General features: G+C 40.9%; 2 protein-coding genes across 10 annotated transcripts in view; one reads left to right on the forward strand and one right to left on the reverse strand.

The window, feature by feature from the left end:
• The window catches only part of LOC137376290 (son of sevenless homolog 1), a 365,559-nt gene extending 363,005 nt beyond the window's left edge, over positions 1–2,554 (reverse strand). For all 3 annotated transcript variants that reach the window (XM_068044542.1, XM_068044541.1, XM_068044540.1), the window contains exon 1: positions 2,264–2,554. In XM_068044542.1, the coding sequence (XP_067900643.1) occupies positions 2,264–2,350 (87 nt within the window). In that variant the 5' untranslated portion in view covers positions 2,351–2,554. The remainder of the gene's footprint in view (positions 1–2,263) is intronic.
• Positions 2,555–2,623: 69 nt separating this feature from the next.
• Positions 2,624–19,902, forward strand: part of LOC137376291 (retinol dehydrogenase 13-like) — a 168,212-nt gene continuing 150,933 nt past the window's right edge. For 2 of the 7 annotated variants that reach the window (XM_068044543.1, XM_068044546.1), the window contains exon 1: positions 10,703–10,885. In XM_068044543.1, coding sequence (XP_067900644.1) covers positions 10,821–10,885 — 65 coding nt within the window. In that variant the 5' untranslated portion in view covers positions 10,703–10,820. Of the gene's footprint in view, positions 3,690–10,700; positions 10,886–19,902 lie in introns of those variants that run through there. The other 5 variants (XM_068044544.1, XR_010976160.1, XM_068044547.1 and 2 more) reach the window with 5 other exon arrangements.

Consider the following 19,902-nt stretch of genomic DNA (forward strand, 5'->3'; position numbering starts at 1 on the left):
CAAGGAGGCCAAAGAAGAAAAAAAAGACGACAGACCAAGTATCAAATGGTTCTTCATTAATGTCCTCAGACTGTTGTGTTGGTCTCCACAAGGTTCAAGAAACTAACTTCCCACCATCAAAATATTATTTCACAATCAGACTGTCTGTATAAGATATGCCAGGTATTCTTAAGCAAGATACTTGAAACAGTTATAATTGTGTTTAACATGTTTACTTTAGAAATTCCCATAATCTTAAAAAGAAAATAACTGAAGACCTAGCAGTAACTCTTTGCAGATCAAGAATTCCATTAGAATTTTTACAATCATACACTGAAGTAGATTCAATACATGCAAGTAAGTCCTTACACTAAAAAGAGCTTTCCAGGTGGTAAAACTTGCAGATCAGTGAAATTAGTTCGGAATTTACTATATAAGAAATGTCAATGTGTTAAGATCCAAATTCTTTATGGACCTGCACACATACAAAACAGATGGAATAATAAATTCCATGGTTGTAATTCATGGAATAATACAATCACACAGCACAGAAGGAGGTCATTCAGCACATTGTGCCTGTGCCGGTTCTTTGAAAGAGCCATCCAATTAGTCCCACTCTCCTGCTCTTTCCCATAGCCTACAAATCTTTACTTTTCAATTTCCTATTGAAAGTTACTACTGAACCTGCTTCCAGCACTCTTTCAGGCAGTGCATTCCAGATCACAACAAAGCTCGCTGTATAAATTTTTAAAAACTCAATTCCCCTCCGGTTCTTTGCCAAGTATCTTAATCAAAAGAATTTCTGGAGAACACAAAAGTGAGAAAAAAGCTTTAACAATTTCTGAATATAATCTAAGCATTTCAGAAATGTTTAAAAAATTAATTTAATTTACAAAATTCAGAATGACACTTCACTGCAGAAACTTTGTAATTCATTTCCTAGATGTTTTTATATTTAAAAGCATACTCACTAGTAATTGAAAGATTAGGTCATGCATTGTAAGACTCGCACTATTCTGTTGTTTAACTATTATTTGACCAAATGAGAGATTTTCCTCCTTGCAACAGTATATAACTGACGCGGCGTAACTAATTACCTCTTGCTTCAAAGTCTCACCCAATGCACAGCCATGTGTACCATCAACTGCCACATTGAAGTTCTAATTGTTTAGTAGGCATAAAGTTGGTTTTTACTCTTACACTAATCATGTCAACTATTCATTGAGACCGTCAGCTTTACATCTGAGGTCAAGAGGATCCCAGAAATAAAATGCTAACCAACCTTCAGAAGAGTCAGGGTAAACCACAATTTTTAAAAAACAGAAAATTTATTCCGTAAAATAAAGAATTGTGCATTTCATTTTGTCGTATTTACATTTCGGTAGCTGTATTTGCGTTTTTTTTAAATACCTAACTAAAATGATGTTCCAAAACCGAGTTCTGACAGAGTGGAGAAGTCTAAAAGATTGGGAACGTGTGCCTTACCTCCTCTTTGTTCCCTATAGATTCATTTCGTTTGTACAACAGCCCCTCCAAACATTAGGCTGCCTTTTCAGTCATAAGCTCGATAATTTGTCTTAAATCGAACACTCCGCTAAAATGGAGACGCACAAGAGCAGAATTTGAAATCTCAGTCTCGCAGTCACTTTCATCCTATTCACTGTCCAAAAATCCACAGGCAAAAACCACATGATGAATATGCACCTTGTAGACAACTGATTCCAAGACCACCCCCCACGCCCCTACCTTCCTCCAACAAAGTAATTTGCAATGCAATAACAGAAGGAAAACATCACTTGTTCTAAGAACAAAACAAACAGATAAAATTTGACTTAAATTATCGATCAATAGGGTGACGTATGAAGTCTCATAGTTCTGTGATTAACACGATGGCTGGTGCTCAAATACTACACAGAAAAAGTTGCTCTCCAAGGAGAATATCATATCAGCAAAATTAACCAAGCCTACTGTACTATTCCACAAAGACATTCACTAAATTAACATGCAACTTATTTGTTGAACCAGTTAACAACAGTAGAAGAAACGACATATTCATTTCAAATAGTTCTCCATTCCCACTAACTAAATATTTTACAGTATAAGCTTGTAAAAACGGTTTTATAAAAATTGCTATCGAAAGAATCAAAATACCAAGTCGTTGTTTCGGTACGTCAAACCTCGCATTTCACAATGCAGTTTGATATCAAAAAACAAATTGCAATAAATCTCGTAATTGCATTATGTAATATTTAAGCACATATAAGACCTTCGGGGCAGGCTTTACCTTCCGTAGAGCAGCGACGAGCAGACCCCGCCATTTGGGTGCATTGTCCTCACTGAAGAAATCGTACTGTTGTTGTGGCTGCTGCATGGTGCTGCCTCCGGCCCCCGGACGCGCACCCGCAGCCTTTTCAAGTCAGAAAGAAGATTGGATGTTTCCTTCTTCGATCGCCACTCCTCGAACCGATCTCGAAATTATTCTCTTCCCTCCCACCTTCGCTATTTCTCAAGCGTTCGCCAACCGCCTCTCATTCCAGTCACTGCACCCCACTTCTTCCCCCTCCCCGAAAGTTTCGAAGTGATCGTTCCCCTTTCCCCCCCACCCCCTCCGCTGTGGTCGCTAGTACTCCCGCTCGCCTCTCGCACGCCGGGATAACCATTCGGTTGCGGAGCAAACAGAGACGAGGAGACCAGCCAACCAACGGCTCGGGCTCGAGACGGAGAGACGACGCGATCTCGAGACGGCTCGAGACCAAAAATCAACAGTCGCCCTGTAACACGGGGGAGGGGAGAGAAGGGGAGGGGGCAAATCGCCAGCTGACCTCAAGTACAAATCCCGATTTTTTTTTAAACTCCCTTTCTACTGATGTGAACTCCCACGGTTACATATTGAAGGCCAACCCTGCGCGCCAAATGCCGGCTGTGAAGAGGAAACAAATCGCTTCTTTACTGTAAAATAACAAAAATCTCCCGTGTGTTGTCTTCAAACTTGAGAGCTTCAAACAACTGCGCATGCGGCCGGATCGACGGGCGGCCGCATTTTCTTTTTCGCCCAACGCGGAAAAGGAACAGGAGGAAAGGTCGCTGTGTTTGCGCTGCCGTACTCCGTGCATTCTGGGAAATAGAGTCCTGTCTTCATTGCAATTGCAGCATGTTCACTCACATTCATAGTATACAGTGTACATGGCACAGCTTTTAATGAGTGTGGGATTACTGAGTGGACGATCTTACGGAATGATTGGTGTATACTGCAAAGCTGGCACATAAACTGAGGTGCTCATTACTTTGTGCTTTGACTTTGCTCTGGGCATTATTACTACAGCCACGAGGGACAATCTGACCTGTTGAAGACAATCCAACCCAACTCGTGTGCCATTCAATTTCTGAAAGCGTGACGGTTTTAAAACTAATTTCAGTCAGTTATGTATAGTGGATTTATTTTTTGCCATATGGCATAGCAAGGCAGCTGATTCGTCAGTCTAAATTTTTATATTAAGTTTTAAAGTATCAAATTGACTCAGTGATCGCACTCTTTCATCATAGTAGCTTATATGTTCTACTTTAGGACTTGAGTAGATAAGCTAGATTGAACTTGAATGCAGTACTGAGAGAGTACAGCTCTTGGAGATCTCATTTCGATGACAGGTTAATTGAGGCCTGTCTACTTGTTCAAGTGAATGGAACATACCCCATGGATTATTTGAAGATTGGTAAGTTCTCCTAGCTGCGTTTATCTCTCAACCATACCGCCGCTACAAATTATCTGATAATTGATTTATATCATTACTGTTTGTGAGACATTTGTGCATGTATTGGCTGTCATGTTTGCCTTCATTGCAACAATGACTACATTTCAAAAGTGACTACTTAGTTGTGAAGAATTTTGGGAGGTGCTGAGGTTGTAAAAGGTGCTATGGGTTTTGTTTAACTTTGGCAATTAGCGCATTCAGTTGGTACTAGCAAGGTTGGGGAAGGAGATCAACTTGGGACTTATTCCACTAGGTTTCTGTTATCTGCTCCCACTCTGAAATTGTCCACCAAATATGGGCAGGCATATTTAAAAAATATAACAACAGCAGGAGTATATTTACTGACTTGGCATGGAGACATTGGGTTGCTCCAGTGTCGCCAAACAAAAACAAACAAAAGTGCCCTCTTTTAAAGGGGCACAACTATTAGAAAATTAAATTATAAAACAAAGCAAACTTATAACTTAAATATATTATTGCCCGTGTCTGTCAAACGTTCCCATCCCTGTTGTGCCCATCAGTTGAGGAAGGCCTCAAGTGTACTGGCAGACACCACACGCTCAATGTTGGATGCTTGAGGGCCAATTCATTCCTGTACTCATTGTTGCTAAGGTAGAGGGGAAAAAAGGTTAAACTTTAAAAGGTCACTTTGCCGTGTGCAATCAATCACAGAATAATCAATTGTACTAGGCAAGATGGGAGATTTTCCTCTTCTAACACCTTAGCTGGGTAACATGGAAGTGATACAAAAACTACTGAGAGCCTGCCAACAACACATAAATGAGCCTAATGCCAGAATATCGCTTAGGTCAGCACTCACCGGATTGTGTGGGTACAAAGCAACTGGATCAGAAACCACAGGCCAGATATTCCTTGAAGTTTCTGGACAGATTCGGATTTGAAAAGGACTAAAAGGAAAACTCAAATGCTACAAACCCACACTGGATGCATCTATTCCATTAAAAAAACAGGACAACACCAATGCACAGACTCCTCCTTTCAGAACTCTGATAAACAACAACAACAACTTATATTTATATAACACCTTTAACATCATAAAATGTCCCAAGGTGCTTCACGGGACCATTATAAAACAAAATATGACATCAGCCACATAAGGAGATATTAGATCAGATGACCAAAAGCTTGGTCAAAGAGGTAGGTTTTAATAAGTGTCTTAAAGGAAGAAAGAGTAGAGAGATGGAGAGGTGTAGGGAGGGAATTCCAGAGCTTAGGGCAATTCAAATCAGGGATGCTCAAGAGGCCAGAATTAGATGAACACAGAAATCTCAGAGGTTTTTGGGGCTGGACAAGCTTACAGAGAATGGGAGTGGCGAGGATGAGAATTTTAAGATCAAGATGTTGCTTGACTGGGAGCCAATGTAGATCAGTGAGCACAGGGGTGATGGGTGAATTGGACTTGGTGTGAGTTAGGACATGGGCAGCAGAGTTTTGAATGATCTCAAGTTTACAGAGGGTAGAATGTGTGAGACCAGCCAGGAATGCATTTGCATAGTCACATCTAGAGGTCACAAATTCATGAATGAGGGTTTCAACAGCAGATGAGCTGAGGCAGTCATTTGATGTTACAGAGGCGGAAATAGGCAGTCTTAGTGATGGCATGAATATGTGGTCAGATGCTCATCTTGGGATCAAATATGACAGTCTGTGAACAGTCTGGTTTAGTCTCAGGCAGTTGCCAGGGAAAGGGATGGAGGTGGTAGCTAGGGATCGGAATTTGGAGCGGGGACCAAAAACAATGACTTCAGTTTCCCCAATATTGATTTGGAGGAAATTTCTGCCCATCCAGTACTGGATGTTGGATAGGCAATCTTATAGTTTAGCAACAGTGGAAGAGTCGAGAGAGGTGGTGATTTAGTACTGAGTGCTGTCTATGTACATGTGAAAACTAACATTGTGTTTTTGGATGATTTCACTGAAGGGCAGCCTGTAGATGAGAAATAGGAGGTGGCCAAGGATAGATCCTTTTGGGACACCAGAGGTAATGGTGCGGGAGCAGGAAGAGAAGCCTTTGCAAGTGATGCTCTGGCTACATTAGATGGACAAGAATGGAACTAGACGCGAGCAGTCCCATCCAGCTGGGTGACAGTGGAGAGGCATTGGAGGAGGCTGCTGTAGTCAACCTTGTCAAAGGCTGCAGACAGGTTGAGAAGGACGAGGAAGGATCAATTACCTTTGTCACAGTCGCATAGGAAGTCATTTGTGACTTTGATTACTGCCGTTTCCGGGATGGAAACCTGATTGAAGGGATTCGAATGTGGAGTTCTAAAACAGATTAGAGCAGTTGGGTTTGTGTCTTGGTAAAACTTTCAGATGCAATGATTTTCATGGGTGATGAGTATTCCAATTCACCCAGAATTCTGATCTCCTGCCAAAACGAAAGCTGAACAACCAGTGGTGCCTTAGCATGTCCTTCACATTACAATTATTTAATTAACATTGACAGTTTGACATCGCACTTCTTGTAAGGTAAGGCACTAATGTCTGAATATTTGTTGCTTTCTCCATACACTTGATGACCCAGAAAAGTGTCCTTTACTACAGTACTGTGACATTTTTCATTTTCGACAGAAACTCACTCTCGTGGCCCCTCTGAGTGACATTGCCAAGTTACTTCCAAATTACAACTAAAATTTGAAAGGCATAAAAAATCTTTCTACACAGCTGCAGAAATTCAGTGGTTATGTCTATTGTATCTGCTTCTCTCCAAATCAAGAGCAGGAAAAGGAAGAAGGATTTCTGAAAGACGATAAAGAATTTTCATTGGCAATATTAACCTGTCCTTTTTTTCTATTCACATGTTAATGAGCCTGGTGCATTTTTCTAACATTTTAGATATTTATTTTTGATTTTCAGCATTTTGAATACTTAGTTCTAAGGATTAAAGATTTGGTTTCAATACTGATTACTAAGCAACACATTCATTGCTAGTTGAAAAGTTATTTCATCAGTTGGAAGAAACTTCCAAGTCATTTTATAGAGGAAGTAAAGTCTACAGGAGTGCTTTTAGTACAAGATACTTCCTTTTTTTGATTATTGTTTCAGCAGGGTATTTTATTACCAATGTTTCACAGTCTCTTCAATTACCGCAATTGGGTTATCTATATATGTGCAACCTTCAGTGTTAATGAAAAGAACAGAGGAACAGGAATAATGCATTCAGCCCTTTGAGCCTGTTCAGTTATTCAGTTAGATCATGGCTGATCTGTGCCTCAACTCCACTTACCTGCCTTTGCTCCATAGAACCTGATGCTGTTACCTAACAAAACTCTTAACGACTTTGCTGGAGATTTACATAACCAATTTATTTCCTTTTAACTTTTAAAAATATACTGTCTTCTTATAAAATATACTGTCTTGTGACATTGGAAAAATAATCAACCACCTTGCACATTCACATATTTGAAGAAAAACAACTTGTAAAGCTTTACTTGATTCAAATATATTCAATAATTCCACAGTTGATGTTACGGATTGTCTTATTTGTCAAAAAAGTCTTGCATCTAGCGCCAGGGCAATGTGTGGAAAAAATGTCCCGTCAAACTTCAAAGTGTCAAAGACGTACAATATGTATGTCTTTAATCAGCTTCCAGGTTTCCATGACAGGTAAGTGGAACAGAGTAAAAGACAAACAGAAAGAAAGAAGTGAGGCAGATGGAAGACAGGGGTGGCAGAGAGAAGATGGGATGTATAGGAAGTGGAAGAGGGAAAGTGGAGGGGAATCAAAGACAAGCAGAGAAATACAGAGACAATGAAACATGTCTGACAGCCATTGAGAAAAAAAAGAGGGAAACATAATGAGAAATGCAGAGAGAAAAAGAAAACCAAGTGAAACAAGCAATAAGACAGGTACATGAAGAGAATTGAAAAAATTATTTTCTTTTGCGCAACACGAGATCAACTAGTTTTTTAAAATTTTGTCTGTACATGGGTAATTTTGATGCTCTAGATTTAGCTTTCATATTCTTGTAGGTACCATTTTCTCTCTAAGTCCCCTCCAGGTATTAACTGGCAGTTTGATGATGTCCAACAATTGAAATTGTAGTGTTGGTTCTTCTCAGCTGCTGAAAATGACATAACTAGTTTCTGCTGCTCATCAGTTCCAGTAAGCTTTACATCTTTTTTCTCATATAATATTGTACCGATATTTCTACTACAGGATTTATAATTTGTTGTTACCTTCTTTACTAGTTGTTTGGAGAGATAAACTGGTTTGGGTGCTCCTTCAATATGTGGTCTTTTGCACTTCATGTAACATTCATTAACAGCTGGTTCACATTCTGAATGCTACATCACAACTCCTTTAAGGTTTCATTATAATTATCATCAGATTTCCATTCTGCCTTGATGGTCCTTCGGTAAAATTTGGTAACATTTGTCTTCCAAAACTCTGCGTTGTAAATGGATGCACTCTGAGTGCATTAATTGGTGTGCCTTTTCCTCCCACACTGGAAACTTTATTTAAGGCATAGAGGTGGCTTCCAGACTGGTGTCAGAAAAGAGTGTAATTTCTGCATGTTTCTTTATCTCTTTACTGAGAAATGTACTTAGCAATTCTCAGCAGGCAGATCATGGTGTTCTGCTTCACTCTGGTTACATTCAGCAAGTTAAATCTAAAACCCCTTTCCAATAATTACAAAAAGTGAAATGAAAGTTGTGACTTACATCTATTCTAGGCATCTTCAATAAAATTTCCTGAGTTTGGTCTGAGTTTACTTTGTTTGACTTTTCCTTCAGACTGAATGTTGCCATGTTGATTTCTTTTTCTGGTTGCCCTCTTTATGAGGTGAAGGCATACCTGTCCATATTTCCCCTTCTGATACAACAAAATAACAACCATATCTTAAATGTCTTTGATGTTTTTAAAATATTAATTTGTCACCAACATAGAGACCATTGAGTAAGGTCTCTATCTTGCTAAACCACTATAATAATCTAAATTACAGGAAATATTCCTGTGCTTTCTGGACTGGCACCATTGGTGTCAGCTGTGGCTCAGGGGGTAGCATTCTTGCCTCTTAGTCAGAAGATTGTGGATCCAGATTCCATTCTAGAGATTTGAGCACAAAATCTAGGCTGACACTTAAGTGTAGCAGCGAGGGAGTGCTGCATTGTTGAGTTGCTGTCCTTCGGATGAGATTTTAAAACAAAGTCACGTCTTCACTCTCAAGTGGACGTACAAGATCCATGGCATTATTTCGAAGAAGAGCAGGGGAGTTTCCCCCATGTCTTGACCAATATTTATCCCTCAACCAACATCACTTAAACAGAAAATGCTGGAAATCCTCAACAGATCTGGCAGCATCTAGGGAGAGAAAACAGAGAAAACCGAAAACATTTCATCGGGACAGTTCTGCTCAATATTTCCAGCATTTTCTGTTATTATTTCAGATTTCCAGCATCTGCTGTATTTTGCTTCTGGCGGGCAGCCATAAAGGCGGGGCTAAAGTGTGGCGAGTCGAAGAGACTTAGTAGTTGGCAGGAAAAAAGACAGAGGCGCAAGGGGAGAGCCAACTGTGCAACAGCCCCGACAAACAAATTTCTCTGCAGCACCTGTGGAAGAGCCTGTCACTCTAGAATTCGCCTTTATAGCCACTCCAGGCGCTGCTTCACAAACCACTGACCACCTCCAGGCGCTTATCCATTGTCTCTCGAGATAAGGAGGCCAAAGAAGAAGATCACGAATACAGATAATCCAGTCATTTTGCTCTTTGTGGAACCCTGCTGTGTGCAATTTGGATGCTGTATTTCCTTTACAACAGTGACTACATTTCAAAGTATTTCATTGGCTGTATTTTGGAGCAACTATGGAAGACATCATATAAATTTATGTCTTTTTTTTAAAATAGTGGGTGAATGACTTCCAAATTGCCTAAGAATCACTCCAGGCCACAGGTCAGAAATCTTCAATCTCAGCCTATAGTGTGCTTCCTTAAAGCCCGGCACATTTGGAGTAATTGTCAGAGCAGTTTTAAGTCCCACCTCCCAATTGTTGGTATTGGAGTTACTCCGGATGATCCCCGCAATTGACATCAGAGCAACCTGGCAGGGAGGAATACTGTACCCAAGGATTTCCTGGTCAGTGATGAATGCCTAATTTTTTAAGATTTAGATACCACAAAATAACACCCTTACCTTCAATTTCTTTGACACTTTTAAAATATTAATTTTGTCACCAACATAGAGACCATTGAGTAAGGTCTTTAGATAAAATATATTGGCTAGATTGGAGAAGCTAGGATTGTTCTCCTTAGAAAAGAGAAGTTTGAGCGGAGATTTGATAGAGGTGATCGAAATTATGAGGGGTCTGGACAGAGTAGATAGGAAGAAACTTCCCATTGGCGGTAGGGTCGAGAACCAGACCACACCGATTTAAGATGAATGGCAAAAGGCGACATGAGGAAAAACATTTTCATGCAGCATGTGGTTAAGATCTGGAAAGCGCTGCGAGAGGGTGTTGGAGGCAAAGTCAATCATAGCTTTCGAAAGGGAACTGGATAATTAAGTTGCACATGCGGAGAGCCCACGCCGACACGATGGGCCGAATGGCCTCCTTCTGTGTTGTAACCATTCTATATGCAAATGCAGGACTTTCACTAACACTTACTTCCAGGGAAACGACTCACCTAAATTTTAATTTATTTTAAGTCTTTATATGATGACGTATGGTGGAGGACAACGAGTGGTCACATTGCAGTCCAGGAAGTGACCTGGCTAAGGACTACATCTCCCAGAGAGCTCTGCTTTGCGCGTGGGATTTTGCGCAGAGATCCACACCCCAAACCAGCTTGCACCTTTCCGCAGAGATCCACACCCCAAACGCGCTTGCACCTTTCCGCAGAGATCCACACCCCAAACGCGCTTGCACCTTTCCGCAGAGATCCACACCCCAAACGCGCTTGCACCTTTCCGCAGAGATCCACACCCCAAACGCGCTTGCGTCTTTGAGGTGATTTGATTGGTCGAATCTCAGTGGTGATTCGTGCATTAATTGAATTTAATGGCCTGGCGGTGACTGGAGTTTGAGTCGGGGTTGTGGAGGCAGGCATTTACTGATCAGGATAAAGAGCAATGAATAAGTTTATATTGCCGCTATCGATCGCGGGGACTGTAATTGGTGGGACAGTTCTAATCAAGTGAGTAGTCCGGTCGGAGTCGGCCTGTAATGTTCCTCCGCTTCTTCCCTCCAGTGCTGACAAATTACAACTGTTGTCGGTCGTTAAAGGCCGGCTTAGTTTGGGTGCAGCCTAGCTGACGCAGTAACGCGTGGTCACACGAAATTGCATTGGTTGTACTTAAAAACAGCAATCTGCAAATTAAAAATAACGGAAAATAGAGTCCACCAACAGGTCATTTTCTGAACGAGAACAACATTAATTAGAATTTATATAGCACCTATATCATAGCAAAACATCCCAAAGCCAGGAGTGAAATTGGACAAAAAATGGTCTTTTGTTGGATATTTTGGGAAAGTTGACCAAAAGCTTGATCGGAGTTTGCTTTTTAAAAGCATCTTAAAGAAGGAGAGGGATTTCGGGAGTCAGAACTTATGCCTTAGACGGTTGAAGAAGGCGGGTGAATGTGCCTGAGAGAGTAGTTTGATCAGATCTCGCCGAGATATTAGCCGGTCGTTTCTCTTTCTGAAGTTGATAATCTTGCTGTGTATTTTACTTATCCTGCACATGAGTGGAACTTTAAAACAGATCGAAATTTGTACAGTACGCAGGTGAAGTAACAATTTAAAGCAACAGCACTTTTTCCCAACGAGTTTCCTTCAACATAAATAGTGCCATCAACAGTCTACTCAATTCAGTCACTTAATTTAAATTATCTAACGATTCAGTATTTTGGTTTGAAATATCATCTTTGCAGTTTAATTTTAAATCAAATTATAGGACGATTCAATGTTTCAGTGCAAAAAAAAATTGAATTATCAGTGGTAGACTGTAATATGTATCTACATAGTTATAATTCGGGTAATTCAGGAATTATGTATGCTGAGTTATGTAAATATACATCACATGCTGTAGGGGAAGGGGAGATGCCAAAGTGCGTGTACTGTATTCTCCAGTTTTTCATAGCATGTTAATCGGTTTGTTTTATTAAAGCAATAGTTACTGGATTTAAGGTCCAAATTGAATATTTGGGATGGGGAAAGCGAGTGTGTATACTTTGGAAGGGAACACCTCCTATGTTAAATAACTATTATTGTGTGATCATATTGTTTATAGAAGCAGGAGTAGGCCATTTGGCCCTTCAAGTTTTCTCTTTCATTTTGCATGTTTTGGGAGACCGGATGGCCACTTGTATTGTTGTTGTGTCTGGGTGGATCTGATTTCCACCACTTAACCACTTTTGTTTTGTTTCTTTGCCTCTCCCTTATATTGTATGCCTTTTTCTGCAACCATTCTGAAGCATCTAACTTAGCTGAAATGACCCTTAAATAGTGGCCCTGGAATCTGTAGAGCTAGTTGGATAAAGTCATCTGGGAAGCCTCATGCACCTCCTATCATTGCTTATTCTATCTCTCCCCTCATCTTTCAGACCCTCCTGTATTCTTTATTATTAAACTTAGAATACACCCAGCATCAGAGCACACCATATTTTGGCAAGTCACTTGTACAGTTCGTTAATCATCCAATAGTAATAAGTGTGCTGATTGTGTTTCAATCAGTGTCCCGAAGGAGTTACCAGCCTCTGTCACACAAGGTGATAGAGAGCCACCCACTCCCGCAAGCATATTGTCTTTTAGGACATAAAATCATTCAATAACCTCTAACACATCAACCTCAGATGATTTAGATATGGACTTTGAGGAAGGAACAACACATCAAACAGAGCCTGAGTGAGAAAACACAAGTAGAGGTTGCATCAGAGGAGTAGGAACATGTTGAATAAAGGGCCTGCTCAAGGTTATCTCAGATACTGAGTTCCAGGGTCTGAATATAAAAGGTTTCTGCTTTCTGAACACCAATTCATAGTATCTGTAAAGAGTGTAAGAATCACTCTGTAAGGACATGTCCAAGTAGCCAGGACTGCCTCAGATATGGCATCATCTTTGGCATCTCGTGAGCCTGTCTGTGGAATACAGGGCTGCCACCGCCACCTCAGGAGCCAGCCTTTGAGATCAAGCAGTCAGCCACCTCACATCCTCCTCCTACTGGGGTAGTACGGAGGACAAACTTTACTATTTAATACAAGATACAAGCCCGTCGCAGCCACCATCTGAATGCATTAAGGGAGGGGGCGGGTGGGAAACGAAAAGAGACTCTAATTTATAACACGTGTTGAGTGAATGTTTTGAATTCTGTTGTGCAGAGTTCATTTGTTATGGGGCAGAATGGGTTGGCATATGTGGTAGATGAGCATTATGGTGTTTTTATTGATCAGTTTGATGGGACTAGCCATTTTATATTCCTGTGGAACTCTCTTCCTTGTCCCTTAGCTCTTTAAGAGCAAGAGAACTGCCCATTGTACCAGCTTAAGATGCTTAGGGGGTGAAAAAAAGTCCCAATGCAAAACAAAGTGTGCAACAAAACAACCCAAAAAAAAAAGCCAAATCGCACCCACACAAACAAACCAGCATATGCGGCCATTTTATTTGGACCTTCAATGATAACATCGCATTTTTGGGAGAAACCATGCAGAAAGTCTTACACCTCAAATTATTTAGGAGGATTTCACATACTCCTAAGAGCCTTCAATAATCTCTTTAGAGCCTGGCACTGAACGGCCTGACTCTGCAATCATAGTGCAGGGTAGGTATGAGACTTACTCCCAGCATTCTGCACATACCCATCATCCTCCACCACGCCCCCTCCCCCCCCATGCTAGTCGCATACATGTATATCTGTCACATCTGATCATAAATCTGTTGTAATACTTCAAACGAGGGCTGACCACTGCTTTGTACTGTTGCAGCACTGCTTTCTTGTATTTATAATTTATGTCCTCCTTGTACTGAATCCGTTGGCATTTTTCCTTGCTTTTAACACAAGAACACAAGAAATAGCAGAAGTAGACCATATGGCCCATCGAGCCTGCTTCGCCATTCAATACGATCATGGCTGATCTTGGGCTTCAATTCCACTTTCCTGCCCACTCCAGATATGCTTTTATTCCCTGCGAGACCAAAAGTCTTTCTATCCCAGCCTTAAATGTATTCAATGATGGAGCATCCACAACCATCTGGGGGAAAGAATTCCAAAGATTCACAACCCTTTGAGTGTAGTAATTTCTCCTCATCTCAGTCCTGAATGTTTGACCCCTTATCCTGAGACTGTGTCCCAGTGTTCTAAATTCCCTGACCAATGGGAACAATCTCTTATCTTCTACCCTAGCAAGCCCTTTCAGAATCTTGTATGTCTCAGTTAGATGGCTTCTCATTCTTCTAAACTCCAGACAATTTAGGCCCAAAACCTTTTTAACCTAGTTTTAAACCTGTTAACTCTGTTATGGCATGACCACTCAAGAGAAAACCCCAATCAAAATATATGATTCTGATTGCCGTGGGAGCAAAGCACTGTCAGTTCAGTCGTGTCACTCCACAGGTTGCATCATACATATCTTTAAGCTTTCCTAAATCAAAGAAAGCAGCAGCTGAATTGAACAAACTAGCAACCACCACCCCCCCCCCCCCTCACCAAATGAGGTGAACCAAACCAGGTATCTTTAGAAATTAACAAATTAACTTTATTAGAAAAAATCTAAAATCTTAAACACTAATAAGATAAACCAATATCTAAAGACCTTACAACTTATTTAAAAATCTAACTCCCGCATTTGCTTACATAAAACCAAACTTTCAATAGTTTGGTGCTTAATTGGCTGCCTGACAAAATTAGAAATAACAATAAAGTCTTTGCAGATTTACGTTCCTGCCGAAATGGAATCTTCAGTGTAGAAGCCATCCAAGGTTGCTTGAAGTCTTCACTGTTGTCTGATGGAAAAAACAGGTCCTTCAATGGTAGGACATTCAGCAGTTGAAGTGTTGCTCCTCTTTCCAGCGTTGAACACAGCAGATCAATAAATAGCTATGTAACAAAGAATTAATCTGGCTGACTTTTCAGAATTCTGAGAGGGAATAATAAATAGGGTTTAAATAGACTGAGGGAGAGCTCTCCTCTTCCCTTCATGTGCCAGAACAGCCTCTGACCCAGCTGTCTCAGAACAGTTTTCAAAGTCAAACGGCAACATTGTATGTCCTGTTCTCCCTCTCTGTATGGTTGTATCCAGGGCAACTAAGATGCACTTTCTGGTAACTTCTGAAGCTGGCTGCCATAAAGAAGTACTGATCTCTTACAGCCTTAAAGGCACACTGCATATTTCCTGAGGAGAGAGGAAAAAAACAGGATCATGACACCTCCGCCCCTGGTGAAATGCAATGCCATTCCCGAAATGCATTTCATTACAATGTAACAAATAGAAATTGAAAAAAAACTAAAATTTTTCCCCTGATATACAGATATACAATTTTTCTAAAATGTTAGGATGCAGCAACAAGTTCCATCAGAACATTTTCAGCTTTAAATTTACCAAAGGTTGTCCCAGTTGGCCCATTTCAAATGTCCAAGCATAGTCTCCCAGTTGTTTCATGTTTTCTTTCCAAGTATCCCTATTGTCCATCACCTCAGCCAGGTGAACTGACCACTACAGGGTTCACTATTCTCTGAGAAGTTTCTCGAGTACCCCTTAACCTGTGTGGCATCACTTGATACTGGAAAACCCTGTTCGGTGTAACAGCTGACTTTTTTTTTATCCTGGGGTGTCAAAGGAATTTGACAGTATCCTTCCAACACATTTGTCTTTTTTTTTAGATACATGATGTCACCCACTCTGTCCATACAGTCTAAATAAGAATTTAGGTATGAGTCTGCCTTCTTCACCGCAGTTACTTTTCTAAAGTCTATGCAAGTTTGAGCTGTTCCACCAGGTTTAAGTATTAAGACCACCTGTGAATTCCAGCTGTCCTGAATAGGTTCAACTAAGCTGCCCTTCAGCATGCATTGGACCTCTGCTTCCACTTGAGCCTGTCTGGACCAAAGCAGCAAGGATATTGTTTTAAAGGAATGGTTTCCCCCTATACCAACATCATGTGTGGCTAAGGTTGTACATCCTGGCTTGCCGCTACAAACTCTTTGAAACTTTGTGAAAAGCCTGCTTAGGTCTTCATGCTGTTTTGCCTCTAAGTGCAAAAGCATATTGTCTAATTTTCCAACCCATTCTATATTCGTTAATCTAATAGTTGGATGTTCAATCTGAGAATTTCCTAGGCCTGCTTCTGCCTCATCCTCACTATCCTTTTCCTTCTCAACAGTCCTGGTTACCTGACATTTCTGTACTGGCTTATCCTCCTCCCTGCGATAATATTGCTTTATCATATTGATGTGATGTAACCGGTTCTTTCGGTGATCAGGAATGTCAATCAAGTAATCTACCTTACCCACTCTTTTGATCACTCTATATGTGTCACTGAACCATGCTTTTAATGGTTCTCCCTGTAATGATAACAACATTAATTGTTGTTACCATCACTAACGGTTGAAAATTACGGGCTTTTGCATTCTCATCTGCCCATTTTTCATATTGGCTTGGGATGCTTTAAGGTGTTCCTGAGCTACACCGCAAGCTTTTGAGAGTCTTTCCTGGAACACAGATACATACCTAAGATTCATTCTTTGGTTCTAAGAATCTGTCTTTTATAAGTTTTAGAGGACCTCTTGTTTCATGTCCGTAAACCAATTCAAAAGGACTGAAGCCTGTAGACTCATTCAGTGAGTTCTCTGGTGGCAAATAAAAGAAAGTCTAGTCCTTTATCCCAGTCATGTGACAGTATGTTCTAATCATTGTTTTGAGAGTTTGGTGAAATCTCTCTAAAGCTCCCTGTAACTGGGTGATATGCTGAAGATTTCAACTGTTTAATCCCCAAATTATGCATGACTTCTTGAAATATCATAGACTTGAAATTAGAACCTTAATCTGATTGAACTTCAAGTCGCAACCCATATCTCGTAAAGAATTGGGTTAACTTTTCTACAACTACTGTATCAGTAATTGTCCTCAAAGGAATGGCCTCTGGAAATCGAGTAGCCATATCCATGATAGTAAGTATGTATTGATGTTACGCTTTTGTTTTTGGCAAGGGTCCTACACAGTCTACTAAGACCCTGCTAAATGGTTCCTCAATCACTAGTATGGGAACTAGTGGTGCCGGTTTTATGGTAGGTTGTGTTTTGCCACCATTTGACAGGTATGGTGTGCCCTACAAAATTGTCTCTTGTCCTTTGTAAGACCTGGCCAGTAATAACTTTCCACCCCATCAGCCTCCATATCCAAAGGATCCTCCTCCGCTATTTCCGCCACCTCCAGGGTGATGCCACTGCCAGTCGCATCTTCCCCTCCCTTCCCCTGTCAGCATTCCGAAGGGATCGTTCCCTCCGCGACACCCTGGTCCACTCCTCCACCACCTCGTCCCCGTCCCATGGCACCTTCCCCTGCAATCGCAGGAGGTGTAATACCTGCCCATTTACCTCCTCTCTCCTCACTATCCCAGGCCCCAAACACTCCTTTCAGGTGAAGCAGCGATTTACTTGTACTTCTTTCAATGTAGTATACTGTATTCGCTGCTCACAATGTGGTCTCCTCTACATTGGGGAGACCAAGCGCAGACTGGGTGACCGCTTTGCGGAACATCTCCGCTCAGTCCGCAAGCAGGACCCTGAGCTTCCAGTTGCTTGCCATTTCAACACTCCCCCTTGCTCTCATGTTCACATCTCTATCCTGGGATTGCTGCAGTGTTCCAGTGAACATCAATGCAAGCTCGAGGAACAGCATCTCATCTACCGATTAGGCACACTACTGCCTGCCGGACTAAACATTGAGTTCAATAATTTCAGAGCATGACAGCCCCCCATTTTACTTTCATTTTTAGTTATTTTTTCTTTTTTACATTTTTTACAATCTTTTTTTTTGCATTTATTTCATTTCATCTTAGTTTGTTCAGTTTGCTTACCCACTGTTTTTTTTCAGGTTTGCACTTGCTGCTGTTCAATATTCAGTCCGTTAACACCTAATCTGTACTAATGCTTTGTCTTTCAACACACCATTAACATATTGTTTGCCTTTGCTCCATGACCTTTTGGTCAGCTATGTGGCCTTATCCAATCTACACCTTCTCCTTTGTTATCTCTTGCCCCACCCCCACCTCACTTGCTTATAACCTGTGACTTTTCTAATATTTGTCAGTTCCGAAGAAGGGTCACTGACCCGAAACGTTAACTCTGCTTCTCTTTCCACAGATGCTGCCAGACCTGCTGAGTGGTTCCAGCATTTCTTGTTTTTATTTCTGGCCAGTAATAATGTTGGCTTATGTGTGATTTGGTCTTCCGAATTCCCCTATGTCCTGTAAAAAGATTGTTGTGTGATAACCTGAATAATCCTTCGCGATATTTAGGTGGTACCACTATCTGTTCAACAACTGTCCAGTCTTCGTCAGCAAGTCTATGAAGCAGTCTCCATTTCCTCTTCAAAACCCCATTTGCCATACAATAGCCTTCTGCCTCCTTTTGTCTCAGCTTCTGACAGAGCTCTCCATGCCATTCGGTATATCTCTGGATCAGCTTGCTGTGCTGCAATGTTAGAAGATCTGTTAAACATCTTATTTGGGGATTTAGATAGTCCAAATAAGATTTCAGATACTTGGCTATCTGTTTGTAGTACCCCTTTTACCTCCAGCAATAGCTCCTATTTAGCTATTGATCGAGGGACTACACACACAGGAAATATTCCCAGAACTTGTTCCTGTAATTGCTCCGTTTCCTTAATTTCACTTGGTTCCTCTGCAATTATAGGGGAAACTGATACTTTTGATCCAGCCAAATCATTTCCTAGGAGTAGATCAATTCCCTTTACTGGCAAACTGTGGACATCATCTGCAGTTAGTATCCCAGATATTAAGTCACTCTCTAGACATACTTTATACAAAAGTATGGGTATATACTCCCTGTCAGTTCCATTAACTAAAACTTTAACGTTCAAGGCGCTCTCTGGTGGAAACTTTATATCTTTCCCCAGCAAGAGTGTTTGGGTTTCTCCTGTGTCCCTGAGTATAATAGGTTTTCCTGCCTCACTTACAGGATATGGAGTTACTCTCCCCTTTGGCAAAAATTCATTATAACTCTCGGGTATTTTATTCTTAATCTGTATACTCATTTTAGTTTTAGTATCTGGTTTCACAGCTGTCGCCTGATCTGTTATACTCTCAGTCAGAGTCTTTTCCTCTGCACTAGCTTTGCGTACCCCAACAAGTCCAATGCGTTTACCTCGCAATTTCCAGCACTCTGAACGAAGATGACCTGTTTTGTGGCAATTATAACACTTTGGCTTGCGAACCTCACTTCTGCCCTCAGCACCTTCCTTTCTGATCCAAGCAGGTGATCCTGGGGCATTCCCAGCTGTTCCTTCTTGTCCCCAGCTACTTGTCTTCCTTTCAATCTCCCACTTTCTATTCTTCTCTGGTTTATGAGGGTGATGGACAAAAGAAGTTGGCTTATTCACAAGCTCAAAATCATCAGCAATTCCCGCTGCTTGCCTAGCTTTCAAAACTTTCAGGTTATCTGTGAGTTCTCACTACTGAAGGAATGGCGTTTTTAAACTCTTCTAAGAGAATCAATTCTTGAAGGTTCTCGTATGTGGTTTCCATCTTTGATGCCCGTATCAAAGTAATTTGCTTCAATCTCAAATTCTACATATGTATGCCCAGCCAATCTTCATAAGTTATTTTAACTTCTGACGGTAAGCTTCAGGGGCGAACTCATACGCAGTGAGAATAGTCTTTTTTGCTATCTCATAATCTGCAGAAGCCTCTTGGGAAACATGTCATAAACTTCATGAGCTCTGTCGACCAACCTGCTTTGCATAAGCAGTGTCCAGATTTCTTTCAATCATTTCACCTGTTCAGCTATTTTTTAAAAAGATATGAAAAATGCCTCTACGTCCCTTTCCTCGAACTTAGGAAGAACCTGTATACATTTAAACAAATTTTCACTGGGTCCTGAGCTAAATTCAGATTCTTCCTGACCCGAATTTTCCCTGGATTCAAGACTACCTTTTTGTCTTCGTTCAACCTCTTTTAAATTAAATTCCCTCTCTTTTA

The sequence above is a fragment of the Heterodontus francisci genome, chromosome 13 (assembly GCF_036365525.1).
Source record: "Heterodontus francisci isolate sHetFra1 chromosome 13, sHetFra1.hap1, whole genome shotgun sequence".
In the NCBI taxonomy this organism is placed as follows: Eukaryota; Metazoa; Chordata; class Chondrichthyes; order Heterodontiformes; family Heterodontidae; genus Heterodontus; species Heterodontus francisci.